This window comes from Achroia grisella, unplaced genomic scaffold (assembly GCF_030625045.1).
Source record: "Achroia grisella isolate CSIRO2021 unplaced genomic scaffold, CSIRO_AGI_Agris_v1 utg971, whole genome shotgun sequence".
In the NCBI taxonomy this organism is placed as follows: domain Eukaryota; kingdom Metazoa; phylum Arthropoda; class Insecta; order Lepidoptera; family Pyralidae; genus Achroia; species Achroia grisella.
This window is the reverse complement of record NW_026713077.1, coordinates 402145-422742: the sequence shown is the minus strand read 5'-3', so window position 1 is coordinate 422742 and position 20598 is coordinate 402145. Positions and strand designations below refer to the sequence as shown.

Below are 20598 nucleotides of genomic sequence, written 5' to 3'. Positions count from 1 at the left end.
CATTGGTTCAATATTAAATTTGGCAAAATAGCTTAGTTTACGATAGACCTAAACAAAACTAAATTATGTTATTTATTTATTTTAGTTTCCAAATGTAAATAATGTTAATAAAATTAAATTTAGATTTTTTATATTTATTTTACGAAGTTTTATTTATTTCCTATTCACAATTTGTTGTCAAACACTTTGATTGGAAACTTGAGTTGAGTATATATTGTATTTTATAACAGAAAACAGCAATTTACAAATATAGTTTATTAATTAGAAATAGTACATATGTCGCAGTAAGTAATAGAAAAAACACAGAGAGCAGAATATTCCAGAGAGACGGAACAGAGTAGGTTGGTGTTTACTTAAACGCCTGCACAGATGGCGCTAGTGTTTAGTTACAACAGTATATAAGTAACTTTGATTTTTATTTTGTTATATTTCATAATGCCTACTTATTGTTGTTGTGATTGGTCTTAATAAGTGAATCTTAAAATTATTATTTATATGTTTATCTACATATTTAATCGTGAAGCAAAAACGTTCCACCCCTTTTGTACGAAAATTACTTAAATTTACACAGTATACAATTACAGAATATATATCTGCAATTTCTATGTAATTATAGTAACCATCCCTTAGATTCATCTCTGTAGTAAATACGGCTCCTAGACGTGGAAACCACACCTATCACTGTTATCCTACATCCTGATATTTATTTCATAACCTCTACCAGACTCTCATAAACAACATTTGAAAAATTGACGGCCACGGAGGTCTATCTATTTAGCACACTGTTTGATTTCCTACTAGCTGAGCCCGCGGTTTCACGCGCGTTAAATTTCAATAAAAAATATAGCCTATGTGTTATTCTAATGCATAAGCTATATTACTGTAAAGTTTCATCAAAGTTCGTTCCGTACTTTTTGCGTGAAAGAGTAACAAACATCCATACTCACAAACTTTCGCGTTTATAATAACTACCCGTGGCTACGCTCGCATTAAATAAATTATTAGTTTTTTTTAATATAAAGTATCCTATATGTTGATTCATGATCGGTTCAGTAGTTTTTGCGTGAAAAAATAACAAATTCCCGGCTTCGCCCGGGTGTACATGTATTGCATATATAAACCTTCCTAAAGAATCACTCTATGTATTAAAAAAAACTATGTATTAAAAAAAACCGCTTCGAAATCCGTTGTGTAGTTTTAAAGATTTAAGCATACATAGGGACAGACAGCGATATATATTGGATTTTGTACTATGTAGTAATGATAATATTAAGATTCCTAAATTTTGCCTGTGCTTGAAAAGACAAAATTTAGAAACATTGTATTTACGGAACTATTTGTTTGATAGTCTGCATTTGTTTTCAATTGAATACAGATGATATCATTTTATATTGAATTCCTTATTGATTCAATTACTGATTGTGTTTGTTCGAGTGCTCACTTATTATTGGCTGGTGAAGGACAAAGCACAGGAAGGAGCGGGAAATTTGAAAGTGTTTGATCTAACACACTTCTGTCCTACCGAATATACATAATTATGAAATATCTTCAAAGTTTTTTCAGTACTTTAGTAGACCATCGCGGACAAATAAGTGACAAAATTTCTACGTATTAAAATTAAGTTTTCGTATAAAAAATCGGGAAATTACAGTAAAATCCACATTAAAATCACTTATGTCGTTAAATTATTAATTAAGCTCTAATAACGGGCTACTCGAATAAATACTCCATTATACTATTGCTATTGATTAAAAACTATATATATATTGTTTTTAATCATGACTAAGGCCCTCACTGGACACAAGTTGAATAAACATTTGGCTAACTTAGGCCCGTGCATAACAAATCTGAAGATTTTGCTGATGCTGAACAAGAAACGCCACTGATTGTAGCCTACTCATGCATAAATGAAATACCGCTTGGAAAGTATACACTCTATCCTGAGGAGACAAAACCTATCGCTCTTAAGAATATCCTCAATTATTGTCCCTGACGGGTCTAGGTAGCGAACTCTAAAAAACGGCGAGCACACAGTCTAAAGCACCTGGTAATAGCCCAAACCTCTCTATAAAAAAATAATAATATATGGTTCATAGTAATAACGAATAAACAAAGAGACAAAAACAGCTACTTTACATTATACTATATATACATATAGGATACAGTTTTATTTACTTTGATAGGTTATGTGTTAATAATATTTGCATTACTACTCGTAAAACATTTGTTATTAAATTTATGTGGTACCTATATCAAAATAAACTGCACTAACTCTAAAATAAAATTTGGGAAATTCGACTTTAAATATTTAACTTTAAAGTCGAGTTACCAAAAATTATTTTATTTGAGTTAATGCACTTTGTAATTAAGCCTATATGTAAATGTCTATATAAACAAATATGTAACATTATCTGGTTATATCACGATTTAATATAAATAATAATTATTATTTGTATTGTATTTGCAGAGAATGTATATACCTACTCTCTGAGAAAGCGTTGTTTATTTATTATATATAATATTCATATGACTTATTTAGGGTTGTGCTTAATAAAAAATTAAAAGGGGTCAGGGACTGCGCCCATAACCCTAAGCAAAGGGAGAAGACAAGGAACACCTTGGGGTTTTTAGCCGGTAGGAGTTCAGTAATACTCTATGTCTGTCTAAAATCCTCATGGAGTGGTAAACGGCCAAATAGAGCGGCTATTTGGCCGTTTACCACTCCATGAGGATTTTCCTCAAGTAAAAAAAGGATGCTCAATACAACTTCTCGAATCTTATCTCAGTTGGGAGTGGTCAAAACTGTCAACTACCGATGTCGTTTACGCAACGCTTGCTATTATGATACTTCACATTTGGGTATAGAATTTTGCACAAATTAATATAAATAAATATTTTTAAATCCTTAAATAATATCAACACAAACACTACTATATATTATAGACACATACGTATGTTTGTGGTCATGTTGAGAATAGATTAATGTAGTTTAACTTTAATATTGTTTTTCTCTAGTCTTCCTGTAAGACAAATTAATAATGATCGAATTTTAACAACTGGATGCCCACTAGTTTTATGTAAAATAGTGACAGGTGCAAACCTACCACTGTTTCTCGGATTAATTTTGTTTTATTTTTGCTTCTATTACTGAAAAAATTGTCAAAGTAATAAGTACGGTCTCGACGGATCATTTTCTTTCTTCAGGGAGATGATTGAATCCATACCGCCGTACAATACACAAGCAAGGAATCGTACCCGCAAACATCGGAAGTGAAATGGTATGCTAAACCGCTAGACCACCGAGACCGTGTGCCACAGAAAATCGATTAGATTGATTAAGTCACAATACTGTTGTGATTGTGATTGTTAGTAATGTGGAATGATGATCTCATTGCTAGCAATATACCATATCAGGTTGACCTCCACGCGGTTCCCCCTGGAAACTAAATAAATTCTTCGTGAATTTATCACGATAGTTTCCAGGGGGTTCTTATGACAACGGGCTAACTGACCTGACCTCATACTCATCTTATCATCTTCCACTGGTGCCCCGCCAGCGTAAACCGTTAGCGCAGGCGAGAGCGCCATTGCATAATCACCCATAAAAAAACTGGTAAAAAAGAGTATAACCTTTTTTAAAGGCGGTTGACAATTTTATTAGATACACCCCTACGGCACACTAAATATTGTTTCATATACTTATATAAATACGTGATATAATTCAGTATCATATTATGATGTGTGACATAACGAGTTACTAACCGTGATATGTATCAGATGTTATTGTATTAATCAATATAAAGGTGCCTAGTAAGATATAAAATACAAAAATGTCTAAGGACAGTGATTCGTTGAGCAAACAAGGAAAAACTATAAACCAATGGATAATGGCGATACTAGGTAAAATAAGGGTAAAACCTAAATTACATCCCTCATACTTGTAAACGAGTTCTACTTGTAGGGACTGGTCTTTTTTTTACTTGGAGAAAATCCTTCATGGAGACCCGGCTGCCAGGGGAGACAGACGGGTACCTACTGTGTCATTCCTACTCACTGAAACACATCTCCACATCCATCGCCATGAGCTGGAGACGCAGATTCGAATGGCAATCCACCGCGACTCTAACGGCGGTGGCACAGTCTGTAGCGAGCCCCAACTCAGAGGGTTCCCGTTGGTACCTCCACTAGTATGGTGGAGTGAGACCGCTCGCGCGTTCGTCACTCCGGCCCTGTAGCTAGGTGGTAGTTTGTATTCACATACTTCAATTTAAAAATGTAAAGTAACAACAAATATTTAAAATCGCAACATGCAAGTTTCTTGCTCATTCTTCTTGTGACGAGACAGCTTTGCGATGAGAAGTAGAATAAAAAATATAATTATGTGTATTTAAAAGTGCTAAAACATAAGTTTATTTTATTAAAGAATTTTCTATTTTGATATTCTATGCTATTATTATATCACAAAAACCAAAGGAATCATATATAAAATATCATTGAACAATACTAAGTTAACATAAATTTATAGGATTAAATTTTATTGCAGTCAATACTACATTACTCACGTACGGATTGCAAGCTGGTTGGATCTCACCCATGACAAAAGTATTGCAATCAGAAACGTCGTCAGTAGTTGACCAACCAATAACTGATGCCAATTTGACGTGGATTGCTAGTATAATACCCATAACAGCGGTTTTTGGAGTATCTCTATACACTTATTTGGCGGATAAATTTGGGAGGAGGATGTGTGTTCTTGCAGTAGCCGTGCCGCAAGCTGTAAGTTCCATACATGTTATGTTTTCCTGTTACATGGTTTCTTATAATGCAAATTTGTTCACACATGTCGGTCTGTGTACTATTTTTTTGTGGGATAAATTATGTTATCAATTACTTGTTAATTGGTATTGTGGTATAAGGAAGAAGCAGATGATGATGATGACGGTATTGTGGTATAGTGGATATCAGTTGAGAAAATGATATTTGTATATCCATACTAATTTAATAAATGCGAAAGTAACTCTACGTTTACACCCCTAAACGTACTATTAGCAATAATACTGATAATTACCATGTGCTAAGAAGATATTTTAGGCGCTTCGTAATTATAGAATAAAAGGTTCAATTTCGTTTCTATACAATTTATAATTAATTGGTTTTACTGATGATATTTTTAGTTATGCTGGATTATCAAGTTGGTTACGACCAGTATTCTTGGTCTACTCATTGCCAGGATTTTTGCTGGCATAGCAGCTGGGGGATGTTTCTGCGTCACCCCCATGTACGTGAAAGAAATAAGCCAGGACAACATAAGAGGTCTGCTGGTATCTCTAATGGGACTGAATCAAAATTTGGGATTCCTGTTTATATACGCTATGGGAGCGTTCCTGGATTACTACACGGTGCTGTGGATTGTGGTGTGGTTGCCATTGGTGCTGATAGTGTTGCTCATAAAAGTTCCAGAGTCGCCAGCTTATCTGGTTAAATTAGGAAAATATGAGGTAAAATATCAATTACTTTGAAGTAATTTTTATAACATAAATAAATACGAAAAACTAACATAACATTGTATTTCTACCAAGTATCACCGCCTGCTTACGTGTTCAATGGGTAAAAACTGTACAACTTTCCTAATTTAAGTAATTGAAATTGCAAACTGACACCTTACAGTTTAGTATTTAGTGTTGGGATGACCTAGTAAGCAATAGTATAGTGTTGGGATGACCTATTAAACAATAATGTAATGTTGGGATGACCTAGTAAACAATAATATAGTGTTAGGATGACTTAGTAAGCAATAATTTAGTGTTGGGATGACCTAGTAAACATATGCCTGTGTCAGGTACCTAATTCATAGCACTTAATTACCAAAGAAAGAATGTATGGTGTTGGCCAGATTTACAAGACGTTATGTCCTACAGGCGGCTGCATCGACTATTGCCATGCTTAGAGGCTGGAAATCTGACGACAAAGAAGTGGTACATGAAATTGAATGTTTGAAGAACGAGGACATCTACTTCAAGTCATTGCCAGATATTTCCTTCGTCAGTATTTGTGAGTAGTTAATATTGTTCCTTACTATTCAATTTATTTATTGGGACTACATATGTAGATGATGCTGTGTGAATTGTCCAGAGATATAAATACACACAGATCAATACAAACAATTATACTCATGAATACAAATGTTTGTACCGTACGAGAAATCGGACCCGCGACCATCGAAAATGAACCGTTGTGCTAAACCTCTAAACCACTGAGTCATCAATTCGCTAAAGAATACAAAATCAGTGGGATATGACAATTTTCCTATAAAATTATTAAAATTGACATCATCAATACTAGCACCTATTCTGTGCTACTTAGTAAATAAATCGTTTATACAGGGCGCATTTCCACAAGCATTAAAAATCTCTGTGGTCAAACCAATTCACAAAAAGGGTGATAAGTTACATGCGGAAAATTACAGACCTATTTCACTATTAACAACACTTTCAAAAGTATTTGAAAAAGCAATGTACTCTAGAATAATGTCATTTTTTGGAAAATATGAAATATTAAAAGATGAGCAAAATGGATTTCAGAAGGGTAAATCCACTACGCTTGCTGCATACAAATTAATTACTACAATGATGAATTACATTGACAGCAAAGTGCCACTTACTGCCATTTTCTTTGACATGAGCCGTGCATTTGATTTCGTATCGCATAAAATATTACTAGAAAAATGTGAAAAATATGGATTAAGAGGTTTAGCCCAGAAATGGCTACAAAACTACCTAAATAACAGAACCCAATATGTAGAAATAACGACAATTAATCAAAATAAGGAGGAAAAGACATATAAATCTAATATAAAAGTAAACAGTGTAGGAGTACCACAAGGTAGTATATTGGGACCACTTCTTTTCCTGATTTATATAAATGATCTGCCAAATGTAACTAAACATATGTGTAATCTCTATGCTGATGACATTGCTTTAATAATTCCTGACTCTGCGAAAAATCTGACATTATATAACAATGACATAAATAATACAATAAATGATATTATAAGTTGGCTGACAAACAATAATTTAAAAGTAAATGTAAATAAAACACATATGATACAATTTCATAATCAATATGCAAATAATACTCATGATCTCGTCATTACTCATAATGGTCAAATTATTAATGAAACAAAATCAATAACCTTCCTGGGAATTGTTTTAGACAAAAATTGTACGTGGAAAGAACATGTCGAAACAGTCTGTAATAAAATAAACAGATTCAGTTACGCTTTATGGCGGTTAACAAAGGTTGCTGGTAGCAAAACGGCTATACTTGCTTATCACGGCTATGTTGCTTCCAGGCTAAGATATGGATTGATTTTGTGGGGTAACTCTGTAGAAATAAACAGAGCCTTTGTCTGTCAAAAAAAATGCCTACGAGCTATTTTTGACGTTTCGCCTAGAACAAGTTGTAAGCCATTGTTTCAAAGACTCAACATATTGACTTTGCCTTGTATGTATATCTATGAAATATGCCAATTTGTAAGACTGCATCCTGAACTGTTCAAACGGAGACAAGATATTCCTAGTAAATACACTACAAGACACTTAGACAAATTGATGTTACCATCTATAAAGACGTCATTATGCAGTTCAAACTGTCACGCCATGGCGATTAAAATATATAATAAATTGCCAAGTGAAATTGTAAATTTATGTCGAAATAAATTCAAGAAAGAACTACATAGATGGCTAATCAGCAAATCTTACTACAGTGTTCAGGAGTACTTACTTAATTAAAAACATTGACATGTATAATTTATAAATATTTCATTAATACGAAGTTGATATACTCATATTATAAATAATGTACGTACTTAATATTGACTAACGAAAAATAACCAAAATTGACATCTGTTTTGTCTGTTGCATGTCAGAAATGACAAAATGTGTGAAACTAGTTCTAAAGATCTTAAAAACCACACATGTACCACATTTTAAGCAATAAATATTCATTTCATTTCATTTCATTTCATTTCATTTCATTTCATAGCGTCATGTTGTTTTTCAGTGAAAAATAAGGCGTGGCGCAAAGGACTTTTAATAATCATGATGGTCATTACTTGCCAAGCGTTCAACGGATCGTTTGCTATTGTAACCTACGCGTCCACTATCCTCATGACGTCAGGAGTCACCATCAGCCCTGAGGTGCAAACGATTAGTATACCAGCTGTCATGATATTCGGATCAGCTATTTCTATAGTGTGCGTAGAGAGAATGGGAAGAAAGGTGAGTTAAAGGTTATTTTTTATTTGTTTTTAAATTTAGGGACTTTTGTACCATCTAAGTACATGTCAGTCCCATTGTACCCTAAAACCAATCACTCCATTACCTCACCAGTGAACAAATTGCCTTAGCCGCACCGACCGAAGGAGAGTTAAAGGTATAATAGATTATAATAGAATGGTGCACCCGCCTGCGACAACGGTTAACGCTGGCGGGCACCAGTGGAGGATGATGAGATCAAAATGAGTCAGGTCAGTTAGCCCATCGTGACAAATTTACCAGGAATATGATGGTTTCCGGAGAGAACCGCGTGGATCTACCTGTCATGGTACGCTGTTAGTAATTTGATTATCAGTTCACATTACTAACAGAAAGTCTAAGAATAGGACGTAAACTATTTTTTATAACCCTAAGTGTTAATTCATCACCCAGTCTAATTATTTATGTCATTCTTTTTATATTTTACTAGCAGTTCCCGCGTATTCATCCGCGTGGTATTTTATTTAAATAAAAGTAGCCTAAGTTACTCCTTGTTATACATATATTGTTTTACACTTGTATCTTATTTCACTCACATGTATTTATGATGCCCCAGTGTTATAAATATACTAGCTGTTCCAGGACTTCGTCTGCGTGGAATTTAACTTTATATTTCTAAAATAAAAGTATCCTAAGTTACTCCTTATTACATCAGCTACCTGCCTAAAAGAGTCCCGTCAAAATCGGTCCAGCCATTTCAGAGATTAGCCGGAACAAACATACAGGCAGACAGACAAAAATTGTAAAAAATGTTATTTTGGTGTATATACCTTATTTCTTCTATTCATATGCATGTAGTAAAAAACGGTTATTTCAATATTACAAACAGACACTCCAATTTTATTTTATGAATAGATGTATAGATTATAAAGAGGTGAAATTTGTGATGGTAGAGTGTAAACTGATTTTGTAAATGCTCGTTTCGAACCTAATCCCTCAGTGTAATCCTGCCGAACTATGCACATTTCAGTAGTGTGTAGTTCTTGCTCAAGTATTTGTTAAGTAGCTCACGTTTCACTACCATATAATAGGATTGATCTAAAAGCGGTTTACTATCTACTACATCACATGATGAATGACGTAATTGTTATGTTTCAGGTCATGTTATCATCAGCTTTTGGCATAACAGTAGTATCGTTCCTGTGTCTCGCCTCGATAATTCTCGTACAGCACCAGGGCGGCAGCGTTCCAGGCTGGTTGCCAGTGATTGCAATAATCGCTGCTGTATGGGCGTACGCTGCGGGAGTCGCTCCTATTCCATACGTCATCATGGCTGAAATGTTCAATTTCCAAGTTGGTACTTTACATACCATTTGTTCCCATAAATATTACGGTTTATTCCCGTAAATATATGAGAAATATACTCGTAATTGTAAGAAGCACTATTTAAGATGATGACTTAGGCTTTGAAGCCGGCTACCGCAAGGGAAACCCCAAGTAGCGCCCGTGACTTGTGACACGGATGTAGGTTTAAAAGGCCCTTTTAGAATGCATTAACACTCACCTTCACTACTTGCAGCTTCTCCCCAGGCCCAACTAAGACCGGGATAAACAATTCACTTTAATATCCAAAACACAACTGGCACGCTCTGCGCTTGTCGACTGAATGCCGCGCCTCACGCAACGAAAGAGGATTATTCAACTACCGACCTCCCTATTTATAGACCAAAGTCAGTGTAGTAGGTTGGTCTATAAATACTAGATGGCGCTATTTACAGTATTCGTAATAATCCTTACATTGGTTACTTCATTAGTACTAAAAACAAACTACCTTTTTTTAATATATTTTTAAAATATCGGAATTTTTCTACAATAATGATGTGAATTCTAACATTATGTACGAGTATATTTCTCATATATAAGGATATCATGAAATACACTATAACTCAAATAGTGACATAAATTCTCATCTATAATACATTAGTGGTCGGCCAATGATTAAAATTCTTATTTTTAATTATAAGTTTGAACACTATTAAGGTTCTGGTATCAAAGACTACTTCTATGCGTGTATATTAAATATATGATAATGTTTGTATTGTTTTTTTTATTAATTTAATGTATTATGCATAATTTTATATAAAGTATAAGTGTGCGAAATTTCATACTCCAACCTCCGCGCTATATTTGTAAAAAGGGGAATAAAGTTTTATTACTAATTTAATACTGATACACACGATTTTGTAAATTTTTTCATCATTAGAAAACCACGTTATTTGTACCTAAGTATCTCAGGCTAAATAACATGACCAATAGGCAATTGCAATGAAAAATGTTGCAAAAACGGGGAAAACGCAAACGATGTATGTTTATATACTTATTTTCAGATACGAGCAAAGGTACTGGGCTGCCTAGTAACATACGCGTGGTTTATTTCCTTCGTCCAGTTGTTTACCTTCACACCGATCTCAAATGCCCTCGGAGCGCACACCATGTTCTACTGCTTTGCTGGAACCAACCTCCTTGGGGTTTTTATTGCCCTGGTATTTCTGCCTGAGACGAAAGGGAAAACTATTGATGAAATCACGTTAATATTGGCGCGATAAATAAATAAATATTTAAAAAAGATTGTAAAATTAAATTAAAAATAAAATAAATGTATATTTTTTTTATTCTTGAAGTGGTTAATTTATTCCTATGGTAATACCCAAATGTTTATTTTTCTATAACGATTAACAAACAAGGTGACACGGTCCACTTGATGGTAAGTGGTGACCGTTGCGTCGCCTACAAGCATCACCATCATCATCTCTCCGTGTCCTGCAACCATGAATGCAGTATGAAATTACAGAAATCATATTACGCCCGAAATTTTACATACATATTCAGTAGGTCTGAGAATCGGCTACTATCTATTTTTCATACCCCTAAGTGATAAGGGTTGCCCACCCCTAACATTATTTTTTTATAATTTGGGCCAAAAGTTTTAAAATTATATCTTTTTATTATGTTTCATTAAAAATACAAAAATAAGGGTTGGTGATAGAAGGATGAACATTTTGGGTTTAATCCCTAATTTTTCACCCTTCTATCACAAACCCCTATTTTTTTATAGCGTTATTAATTTATATGGCAAAACAACGTTTGCCGGGACAGCTAGTATAATAATAATAATCTCAGGATAATTCACACTATCTAGATAATTTGCGCCATCTAGACCCAAATTAGCTAGCTAAAGCTTGTGTAAATGGGTACTAGATAACTGATATAAATATATACACATCTTTTTTTTAAACACATACATATTATAAACAGATAACACCCAGACAAACAGTTGTACTCATTAATACAAATGTTTGTACCGTGCCAGAAATCGAACTTGCGACCATCGGAAGCAAGGCGGTGTGCTAAACCGCTAGACCACCGAGGCCGTCAGTAAGTATGAATAAGAATCGTGATATGTTATCAGACTTAGTTTGGTCGTTTAGGAAAAAAATACAGGAAAAAGGTACAGGACCAACGAGCTTCCGGCTCACCTGATGGTAAGTGATTACCGCCGCCCATGACAGGTGCTCATGGGCGGCAGTAATAAATGAAAAAAAAACACCAGCGGAATTACAAATGCGTCGCCGACCTTTTCCTGAAGGTTTCAATATCGTAAAGGTACATAAATATCATTGTAGAATGATATCACAATGTGGTTGCGTGTGGCCAAAGAGAAGAACAATATTAGTAAATCTTAAAGAAGAAATATATAACTAAAGTTGTTAATGTACGATAATGGAATTATACACCCGCCTGCACTAATGGTTTACATTCGAGAATGATAGGATGTCAGGTGAGCCAAATAGCTGAGCCAAAAACCAAAAAAATGAGTGAGGCAATTGCGGGTCCATTGCGGGTAAAAAATGGAAGAGAAAGGCTGAAGATCGTGCCCAGTGGCGTGCCTTGGAAGAGGCCTATGTCCAGCTGTGGACTGCAGTGGGCTGGTGATGATGATGATAATGAGTGAGCCAAAGGCCAAAATAATTAAAAAAAAGGCACGAATAATAGAAAAATAATAATAACATCCTTGGATAATTCACACAGCGCCATCAAGTCCCAAGCTGAGCTAATGTTATAGGCACTAGATAACTGATACAAATACATAGACATCTTTTTTTTTCTAAAATAAATACATATCATACATAATAAACACTTAGACTATACAAACAAACATACTAATGATTACAAATGTATATAGCGTGCGCACTCGAACCCGAGACCACCGAAATGCCACACGATTTGGCCATTATTTTCTTGCTGACGTCAAAACTTTTATCAAAGTGACATTTGTTATATCACAGATTATATGACATAACAATTTAAATTATATAACTTTTTATCTGAAGTATTTGTCCTTTTTATTTACTGTATGGCTACCAAATGTACTTGAAGCAAATAATTCAGTTCTATTTGTAGAAAATGGAGACAACGAAACGCTATTTGGAATAGGGTTGTTACGCTTTGAAAATATTATTATTTTATATAAGGTTCTTCGAGCAAAGCTAAAATAAAATCGTATTTCATATTTCTTTCTATAGAATTAAATTAAACTGAAGTATCTGTAATTTCAAATTAACAGCTATTCACTAAATTACTTAATGGATTTTTCTCACACATGCTAATGCTCGATCGATCTCTTATTGTATTAATTTAGTAATAAAGGCCATAACAGATTAGGAGCGAAGGTGGACTCACTGCCCCCTCAGAGTTACAGTACGATTTGTCTTGTTTATTACTTTTAAATTTTATTATAAGCTACAATTGTATTAGTTTTTATTTGAGAAAATTAAAGATAATTATTATTATTATTAATTGACTCTATACATCTATATATCTTATGCATTTAGTGAATATTGTACTTACACCAAAATTTATTTTAAAAAGTTTTGTCTGTCTGTCAACCTGCTAGTTCTTGCTAATCTCTGAAAAAGGTGGACACAATTTGACGTACGTTCACTCACAGATAACTAATGATTAAGGAGTAATTTATGCTACTTTTATTTGTATTAAAAAAAGTTATAATCCAAGTAGACGAAATAACTGGACACATGGTTATTTTCAGAGTACTAATCGTTGAATATTTTGTAAAGTGCATATTTCTATGAAAGCATATTTTGGAAAGTGCGTATTTCAAAGGAAGTGTGTAAAAATGCACGGTGGAGGACCGCCATTCAAATGGCGTGGCCATGATCAGGATAGAATAGAATAGAATAGAATAGAAAATCATTTATTCAAATAAACTTACATTGAAGCACTTTTGAATAGTCATAACATTTTTTTTTTAATCTACCGCTCATTCGGAATGCTGTCTCATCACAAGAAGAACAAGCAAGAAACTTGTGTGTTGCTCTTTTAAATAATTTATTCTTACTTACAATTTAAGTTTAAGTGTGTGGATGGTATTTTAGTTTCCGGTGAGTAGTGTCTTCCACGATATGAACACAGAAGGATAAATCTTCACTCATTAACACTCCCAAGTTGTTCTCTTGCGTGCTTAACACAGCTATATGTTGTTGGCACCATATCACTATTTGACTTACTATTTTTTTATTTTTGTAAAACATAACTTTATCGTAAATGCCAAATATCTTATCTATTCTCCTCAATTTAATCTGTATACTAAACTGGACGTTAGGGAAAAATTATAATATAAAAAAATACGTTCATAAGCGGCTAAAATGTCCTACATGAATAAATGTTTTTTTTTTAATTTGAATCAGTAATGTTAAAATTAAAACTATTTTTTAGTTAAATTTGTCATCATTTTCTAATAGAACACCCCTGTTAATTGAAATCGGTTGCTATCATATTTTTATATTTATCGTTTCAAATATTTACATAGATATAATTTATAACACTTAGGTTGTAGTTGAAGTTCGGTTGTAAATCAGCAAGTCTTTCTTAATGTAGCTTACTTAGTTAAACGTATACAAAAATGATAAATAAGAATATTGAATTAGCTGATAATAGCTGTGGTCATACCTACATGCAATGGATAGTGGCAGTATTATGTAAGTAATGAATAAAAAGTGACTTTGGTTGAAGTAAACTTTGCACAAAGTCGTCAGCGTGTCCGAAATATCCATTTCTGACACATCTATATCTGCGCTCAAGTGGATTTTAATAAAGCTGTGCTGTGAAAGGATGTGTAAGAGCAGAGAAATTATAGGGTATGAAAGGTGACACCTCAGTCCTCAAGAATGGCAACATAATGAGTTCATTTATAATAAATAATAGATTATATGGAATAGTGCATCCGCCTGCGCTAACGATAAGTTGGAGGGGCACCAGACATGAGGTCAGGTCTGTCAACCCATCGTGACAAATTTACCAGGAATTATCACGATGGTATCCAGGAGAACCACGTGGAGGCCTATATGTAATCACTTTCCCTCAGAAAGTTTGTGAGGTTGTAGGGGATAAACTCTGGATGTACTGAACTGATTTTAAAAATTCTTTTACTGTTGGATTGTTCATTTATCGCGGAATCTATAAGCTATAAGCTAGGCTATATATAGCCTACCACGACCTAACATTGCGCTAACAGCAATAGGCTGCAATTAATGAGGATCGTAGGAGATCTAAGGCCAACGTAAATTGCTAGCCATGGGGTAACAAGTCACTTCATTATAATTACAATCAATCTCCTCACCCCATAAAGCAGTGTTGTGAAAGGGTGAAACATTGCAAAGAAATTGTAGGGTATGACACGACAGTCGTCAAAAATGGCATTACTCGATACGTCGATGTCCGTGGTGCTATTCTTGTCTATAGGCGTCAAATACCCTTTTCTATCACGTGAGGCTACTTTGCCATTTTGCTATTACAGGTACATAATAAAGTACAAGGACACTTATTTACCAGGTAAACATAACATACAGAGAGTAAATTTCATTGCAGTGAACACAGTAGTATTGAACTATGGACTACAAGTAGGTTGGATTTCACCTATGACAAAGGTGTTACAATCAGAAACTTCGTCAGTAGTTGATCAACCAATATCAGATGAGAGTTGGATGTGGATCGCTAGTGCAGTACCAATGACAGCTGTGGTCGGAGTTCCTCTGTACACATACTTATCTGACAAGTATGGTAGGAAAGTTGGAGTTATAGCAATTGTTATACCACAATCAGTAAGTTTAATTTTTTGCTGTTTATGTTACCCTAGTAGTTGTATTCTATATAGTTGTTATAACTTATAACACAAAACTTGGGTTAAAAAAGTTTTTTTGTAATAACTGTTTTTAGTAAATTATTTAAAAAGTTTTTATTTACCTATATAAAAAATATTTTTATTCTATTTTATTTAGGCTCCTTCATATGTATTTTTACTCATGTAAGCACATTATATAATCAGGTTATAATAAATTTAGACATGTAATTAAATTACCTACTTACATATTAAATTAAGTAGATGTTGATTGTGGCCCACTTTGTAAAAAGTCGTTTGTAAGTAGGTATACTACTTACAAGATGACTTTTTACAAAGTGGGGTTCTCTTTTGTAACTTATGTAATTAATTACAAAGTGGGATATCCAGGTAGGATAGAGTTTTATAAATAAGTAACATATATCTTTTTAGCTTTGCTGGATAATAAAATTAGCAACCACGAGTGTGCCAGGTCTTCTGGTAGCGAGGGTTTGTGCAGGCATCGCTGCCGGAGGATGCTTCACCGTTATTCCAATGTATGTGAAGGAATTAAGCCAGGACAACATAAGAGGTCTGCTGGTGTCTCTCGTTGGATTGAATCAAAATCTCGGATACATTTTTATGTACGCGATGGGAGCATATTTGGAGTATTACACTGTGTTGTGGATCGTAGTGTGGTTGCCTCTTGTTTTGATAATACTTCTAACGAAATTACCAGAGTCTCCTGCTTTTCTGATTAAAATTGGAGAATACGAGGTAAAAATATATTCGTTGCTTATTTTTACATCTCATAAGTAGTCTAATTTGAAGATTCTCTATATGGAAAATATGATTTATAAGTAATAAATTCAAATATAGGCAGCTAAGAAATATAAAATATTCCGTTACAATTATTACTGCTAATTTAAACTAACAAAAAAAAAAGATACTTTTAAACGTTTTACTTACGTAATATTAAATTTATTTGAATTAATATTTTTAGACTGGTTATGTATATATTACTATATACTATATATTGGTTATTTATATATATATTACCTACTTCATGCCAATGTTGCTGTTCATGTATATAGGTTATGATTATCACTTACCATCAGTGGGTATTGCTTGTTTATAAAAATATAATCCTTTTAGAAGAACAAGCTAGTCAGATCGAAATTGTAATCCGCGCTAAAGCAAGCGTAGTTTGATATCCAATAAATACCTAATGCATTTATATTATTTTGTTTAATTCCGCTACAATTAGCATTTGTGAGACCACAAATATTCGGTGAGAGAGCCTGACTACTGTTACCACGTTCTCTGAAGGTGATGAAATTCTGGCGGTTACTACTACTACTACTACTACTACTACACATCCGAATGTATGACATGCTAATTGTAGCGGAATTAACAAAATATTATATGTAATATAAATATCTTATTAAATCCATTAAACAGTGAAATGGACATCCGCAAACTAACTATCAAACCAAAAATAAAATTCAATGAAATTTATCCTATAAATATCTGTAATAGACCGACATAAAGTTCATTTTTATTCGATAGACGGCTGCTAGAACAGTTGCTTTACTTCGAGGGCTGGAGACAACCGACAAAGAAGTCATCCACGAGATCACATATATGAAAAATGAGGATAATTACTTCAAGTCATTGCCTCCCGTGACGTTTCTTTGTATTTGTGAGTATCTTATATATAAAATTCTCGTGTCACAGTTTTCGTTCCCATACTCCTCCGAAACGGGTTGACCGATTCTCATGAAATTTTGTGAGCGTATTGAGTAGGTCTGAGAATCGGCCAACATCTATTTTTCATCCCCCTAAATGTTAGGGGTAGTCCACCCCTAATTTTTTTTTAGACAAAGTGTTTAGTTTCTATTTTTTTATGATACAACATACAAAAATACATACAATCCAAAATTTTCACCATTCCAGCATTAACCCCTATTTTTTAATAGCGATTTTAATTTATATGGCAAAACAACGTTTGCCGGGACAGCTAGTTCTTATATAGTTTATTTATTTAACATAAAAATAAATTAGTATACAGTCGACTAATATGCCCCTTAGTCCATTTAACCAGCAATCTCCCCCAGATTGCTGGTTAAATGGACTGATGAACCCATAGCTAGAGAATGTACGATGTCAAGTTGACCTCCACGTGCTTTTCAATATATTTATGAAAATATCATGTATGCCAGGAAGAATATAGACAGTTTCAAAAGAGTTAGTGATTGCACTAATAAAAGCTTACGTAACAATAACAAACTGATTTTACCTAAATGTCGTTTGGCTAAAGTTAGTAATTCGTTTTATGGCAATTGCGTAAGGTTTTACAATAAAATACCAGAGTCTGTTATAAATCTGCCCGAAAAAAGATTTAAATGTGAAATAAAACACTTCCTTTGCATAAAAGCTTACTAATTGAAGAATTCGTTAACGATAATAATGTTTTTGTAGAAAAATTTTAAATACATAGCACTGACAATATTATCTGATTGCACTGATGGTGAGTGCGTAGCGATTTCTATGTTGATTATCGCATGCCTCTTACTTGTTACATTGTAATTATTTATATAAAATAAACATCTATTAAAAAGAGCAACACACAAGTTTCTTGCTCATTCTTCTTGTGATGAATCTGCATTCCGAATGAGTGGTAGAATCAAAATATGACTATTCAAAAGTGCTTGTAATGAGTTTATTTGCATAAAGATTATTTCTATTTCTATTTCCACGGAGTGTAACCACGCAATTATATTAAGATGTGTATTCTTCAGCATTCGGCTCTATCTCGATTTAGAGACCTTGCGTTTCTCCTCACCTAAACTGGATAGCAATAACTCTAATCCAAAATGAAATTTTGTTTTCTATTAAGTTGTTTGTTTTCCAGTAAGAAACAAGCCGTGGCGTAAAGGCTTGATCCTGCTGTTACTTTTACTTGGGATCCAAGCATGTAATGGATGCTTCGCTATTGTAACATACATATCAAGTATTCTTGGATCGTGTGGAGTCACCATCAGTCTTGAGCTGCAGACACTCAGTATACCAGCTTTCATGATTTTCGGCTCGTTCGTAACCATAGTCACTGTCGATAGAATTGGCAGAAAGGTGAGTATTTTTATGGAATTTCTGATCATACCAAATCAAAAATCATTTGTTCATGTAGCACATTTAAGCCGCTTATGATCTTCAAGTTTTTGTATTAATATTTTCCTCTACCATCCAGTTCAGTAGGTACAGAGATTCAACTGAGAAGAACCGGCAAGAAACTTACCTATTTATTTTTAAATCAGCTTTTTTCATTTATGCTTATATATATAGGTGTCTATGTTGATCGTTTGTCATTTATATTCGTTTAATGAGTAATAAATAGCCTTTTCTTTTGCAAAGCCATTTTACAAATTCCATAATAAAAAGTACAAAAAGTTCTTTGAACCAGCAATAAACCAAAAAACAAAACAGTATATATGCGTTTGTGTAGTATATGTAATGTGTTTTTTTTTTAATGAATTTAATGTATTTTTTAGGCTTAATTTTTAAAAAATAATAATAATCTGCATTTTTTCTCCATGTAAACTATAATTGTACGAAATTTTATACTACTCCGTCCGTGCAATGTTCGTAAAAATGGGTACGTAGTTTTTGGTTCTCGTATTAATTATTTATATTTATTTTCAGCCATTATTGGTGATAACTTACGCCATAACAGTGGCATCTTTCCTGTGTCTTGCGTCAATATTGCTCATACAACACCAGGGCGGCAGCGTTCCAGGGTGGTTGCCAGTGATTGCAATAGTATCTGCAATGTGGTCGTATGCGGCCGGAGTCACGTCAGTACCGGGTGTCATTATGGCGGAAATGTTTAATTTCCAGGTAAGTCTATATCCGTACCTAAGAACAATATAGTTATTGTAGAGACTAGTGTTTGTTAGTAATGTATTACGAGTATGAGTGACACACAGTCCTTCTTAGAGACCGTTGTGATTATTCTTGATGATTTTATCTGACTCTCATCCGCCACTTGTGTCTCGTCAGCGTATGACTGTTAGCGAAGGCGGGTGCAACATTCCATACTTATCCATGCAAGAAAAATATACTGTTATAGTTATAATTGTAAATACCACTTTTAATATTGCTTAATCAGTTAATCTTTACGTACGTGAATTCTTTTCCCCGCCGATCGATCCCCCGTCCAAACGGGGATCGAAATTACGACGGCCTGAGCCGCGGTTCGAACCCCTAGTGGTGCCCTCAGACTAAAGTCGTATCCGTCAGGCAGGAGTTGGCCTTCAGCCGCTCCATAAGTCCTTCCGCGGGTTTGGAGTGCCATCTGCACTCGCCCCCTAACGTCCGGTGAAACTGTAATGGCCAGCTGCAGCCAACAGCATTAGAGTAGTCCGAAATAATGAACTCTTATTCACGTACGTAAAGACTCTCTTGAAGACAGGCTGAGTGGTAATTTAGTAATAGTTATGTTAGCTGTGGTAATAGTGAGAACTGTGCATTATTAAGATGTCATGAGAAGAATTAATTAATTTAAATTTAAAAAAAAGCTGTGATCCCGTGTCCAATTCAGTATAAATTTGGTGAGGACTAACAGTATTTTTTTCCGAATTTCAGATTCGCGCAAAGGTAGTGGGTTGCGTAGTCATGTGGGCATGGCTGATAACATTTCTTGGCGTGTTTGTGTATACGCCAATTTCGAACATGCTGGGCATGCACACCAGTTTCTATGGCTTCGCTGGTATCAACCTTCTTGGTTTCTTTGTTTCCCTGGTATTTATACCTGAGACTAAAGGGAAATCTGTAGAAGAAATCGAGTTAATGTTGGGCGGAGGACATACGAATTCAAAAAATTCAAATGAGGGTAAACTTTAAAATATAAAGTTTTTATAATAAATATGGTATTTTTATTATAATTTACAATAAGGGCAAAGGAAGGCCGAAAAAGACATGGATGAACTGTATGAAAGATGATATGGTAAGAAAGGAAGTAAATAACGAGATGACTGCGATCAGGTATAAATGGAAAAGAAAAACGTACTACCCCGACCACAAATGAATGAGTTATGGAAGAAGCAGATGATGATGTTTTTGCCATATACATAAATTAACCTACGTAGAAGACTTCATGTAAAGTATACG

General features: G+C 34.1%; 2 protein-coding genes across 2 annotated transcripts; both read left to right on the top strand.

Annotated features, from left to right (window-relative positions):
• The first annotated feature begins 3830 nt into the window (after window positions 1-3830).
• Window positions 3831-10861, top strand: LOC131854228 (facilitated trehalose transporter Tret1-2 homolog). Its single transcript, XM_059205361.1, has 7 exons — window positions 3831-3900; window positions 4544-4776; window positions 5175-5498; window positions 5919-6051; window positions 8062-8279; window positions 9414-9608; window positions 10643-10861. The coding sequence occupies exons 1-7, from the start codon at window positions 3831-3833 to the stop codon at window positions 10859-10861; spliced, it is 1392 nt and encodes a 463-aa protein (XP_059061344.1).
• A 3374-nt stretch (window positions 10862-14235) lies between these two features.
• Window positions 14236-20519, top strand: LOC131854198 (facilitated trehalose transporter Tret1-2 homolog). Its single transcript, XM_059205327.1, has 8 exons — window positions 14236-14311; window positions 15201-15433; window positions 15883-16206; window positions 16999-17131; window positions 18344-18561; window positions 19132-19326; window positions 20074-20320; window positions 20473-20519. The coding sequence occupies exons 1-8, from the start codon at window positions 14236-14238 to the stop codon at window positions 20517-20519; spliced, it is 1473 nt and encodes a 490-aa protein (XP_059061310.1).
• Window positions 20520-20598: the final 79 nt, after the last annotated feature.

What these genes read in the sequence shown, in the direction of transcription:
- LOC131854228 (XM_059205361.1), top strand. Translation starts at nt 3,831, where the DNA reads ATGTCTAAGGACAGTGATTCGTTGAGCAAACAAGGAAAAACTATAAAC. An exon ending in CAGTAGCCGTGCCGCAAGCT is followed by an intron (nt 4,777 to 5,174) that starts GTAAGTTCCATA and finishes TGATATTTTTAG; the next exon opens with TTATGCTGGATTATCAAGTT. An exon ending in TAGAGAGAATGGGAAGAAAG is followed by an intron (nt 8,280 to 9,413) that starts GTGAGTTAAAGG and finishes GTTATGTTTCAG; the next exon opens with GTCATGTTATCATCAGCTTT.
- LOC131854198 (XM_059205327.1), top strand. Translation starts at nt 14,236, where the DNA reads ATGATAAATAAGAATATTGAATTAGCTGATAATAGCTGTGGTCATACC. An exon ending in CGGAAATGTTTAATTTCCAG is followed by an intron (nt 19,327 to 20,073) that starts GTAAGTCTATAT and finishes TCCGAATTTCAG; the next exon opens with ATTCGCGCAAAGGTAGTGGG. An exon ending in TTCAAAAAATTCAAATGAGG is followed by an intron (nt 20,321 to 20,472) that starts GTAAACTTTAAA and finishes GACTGCGATCAG; the next exon opens with GTATAAATGGAAAAGAAAAA.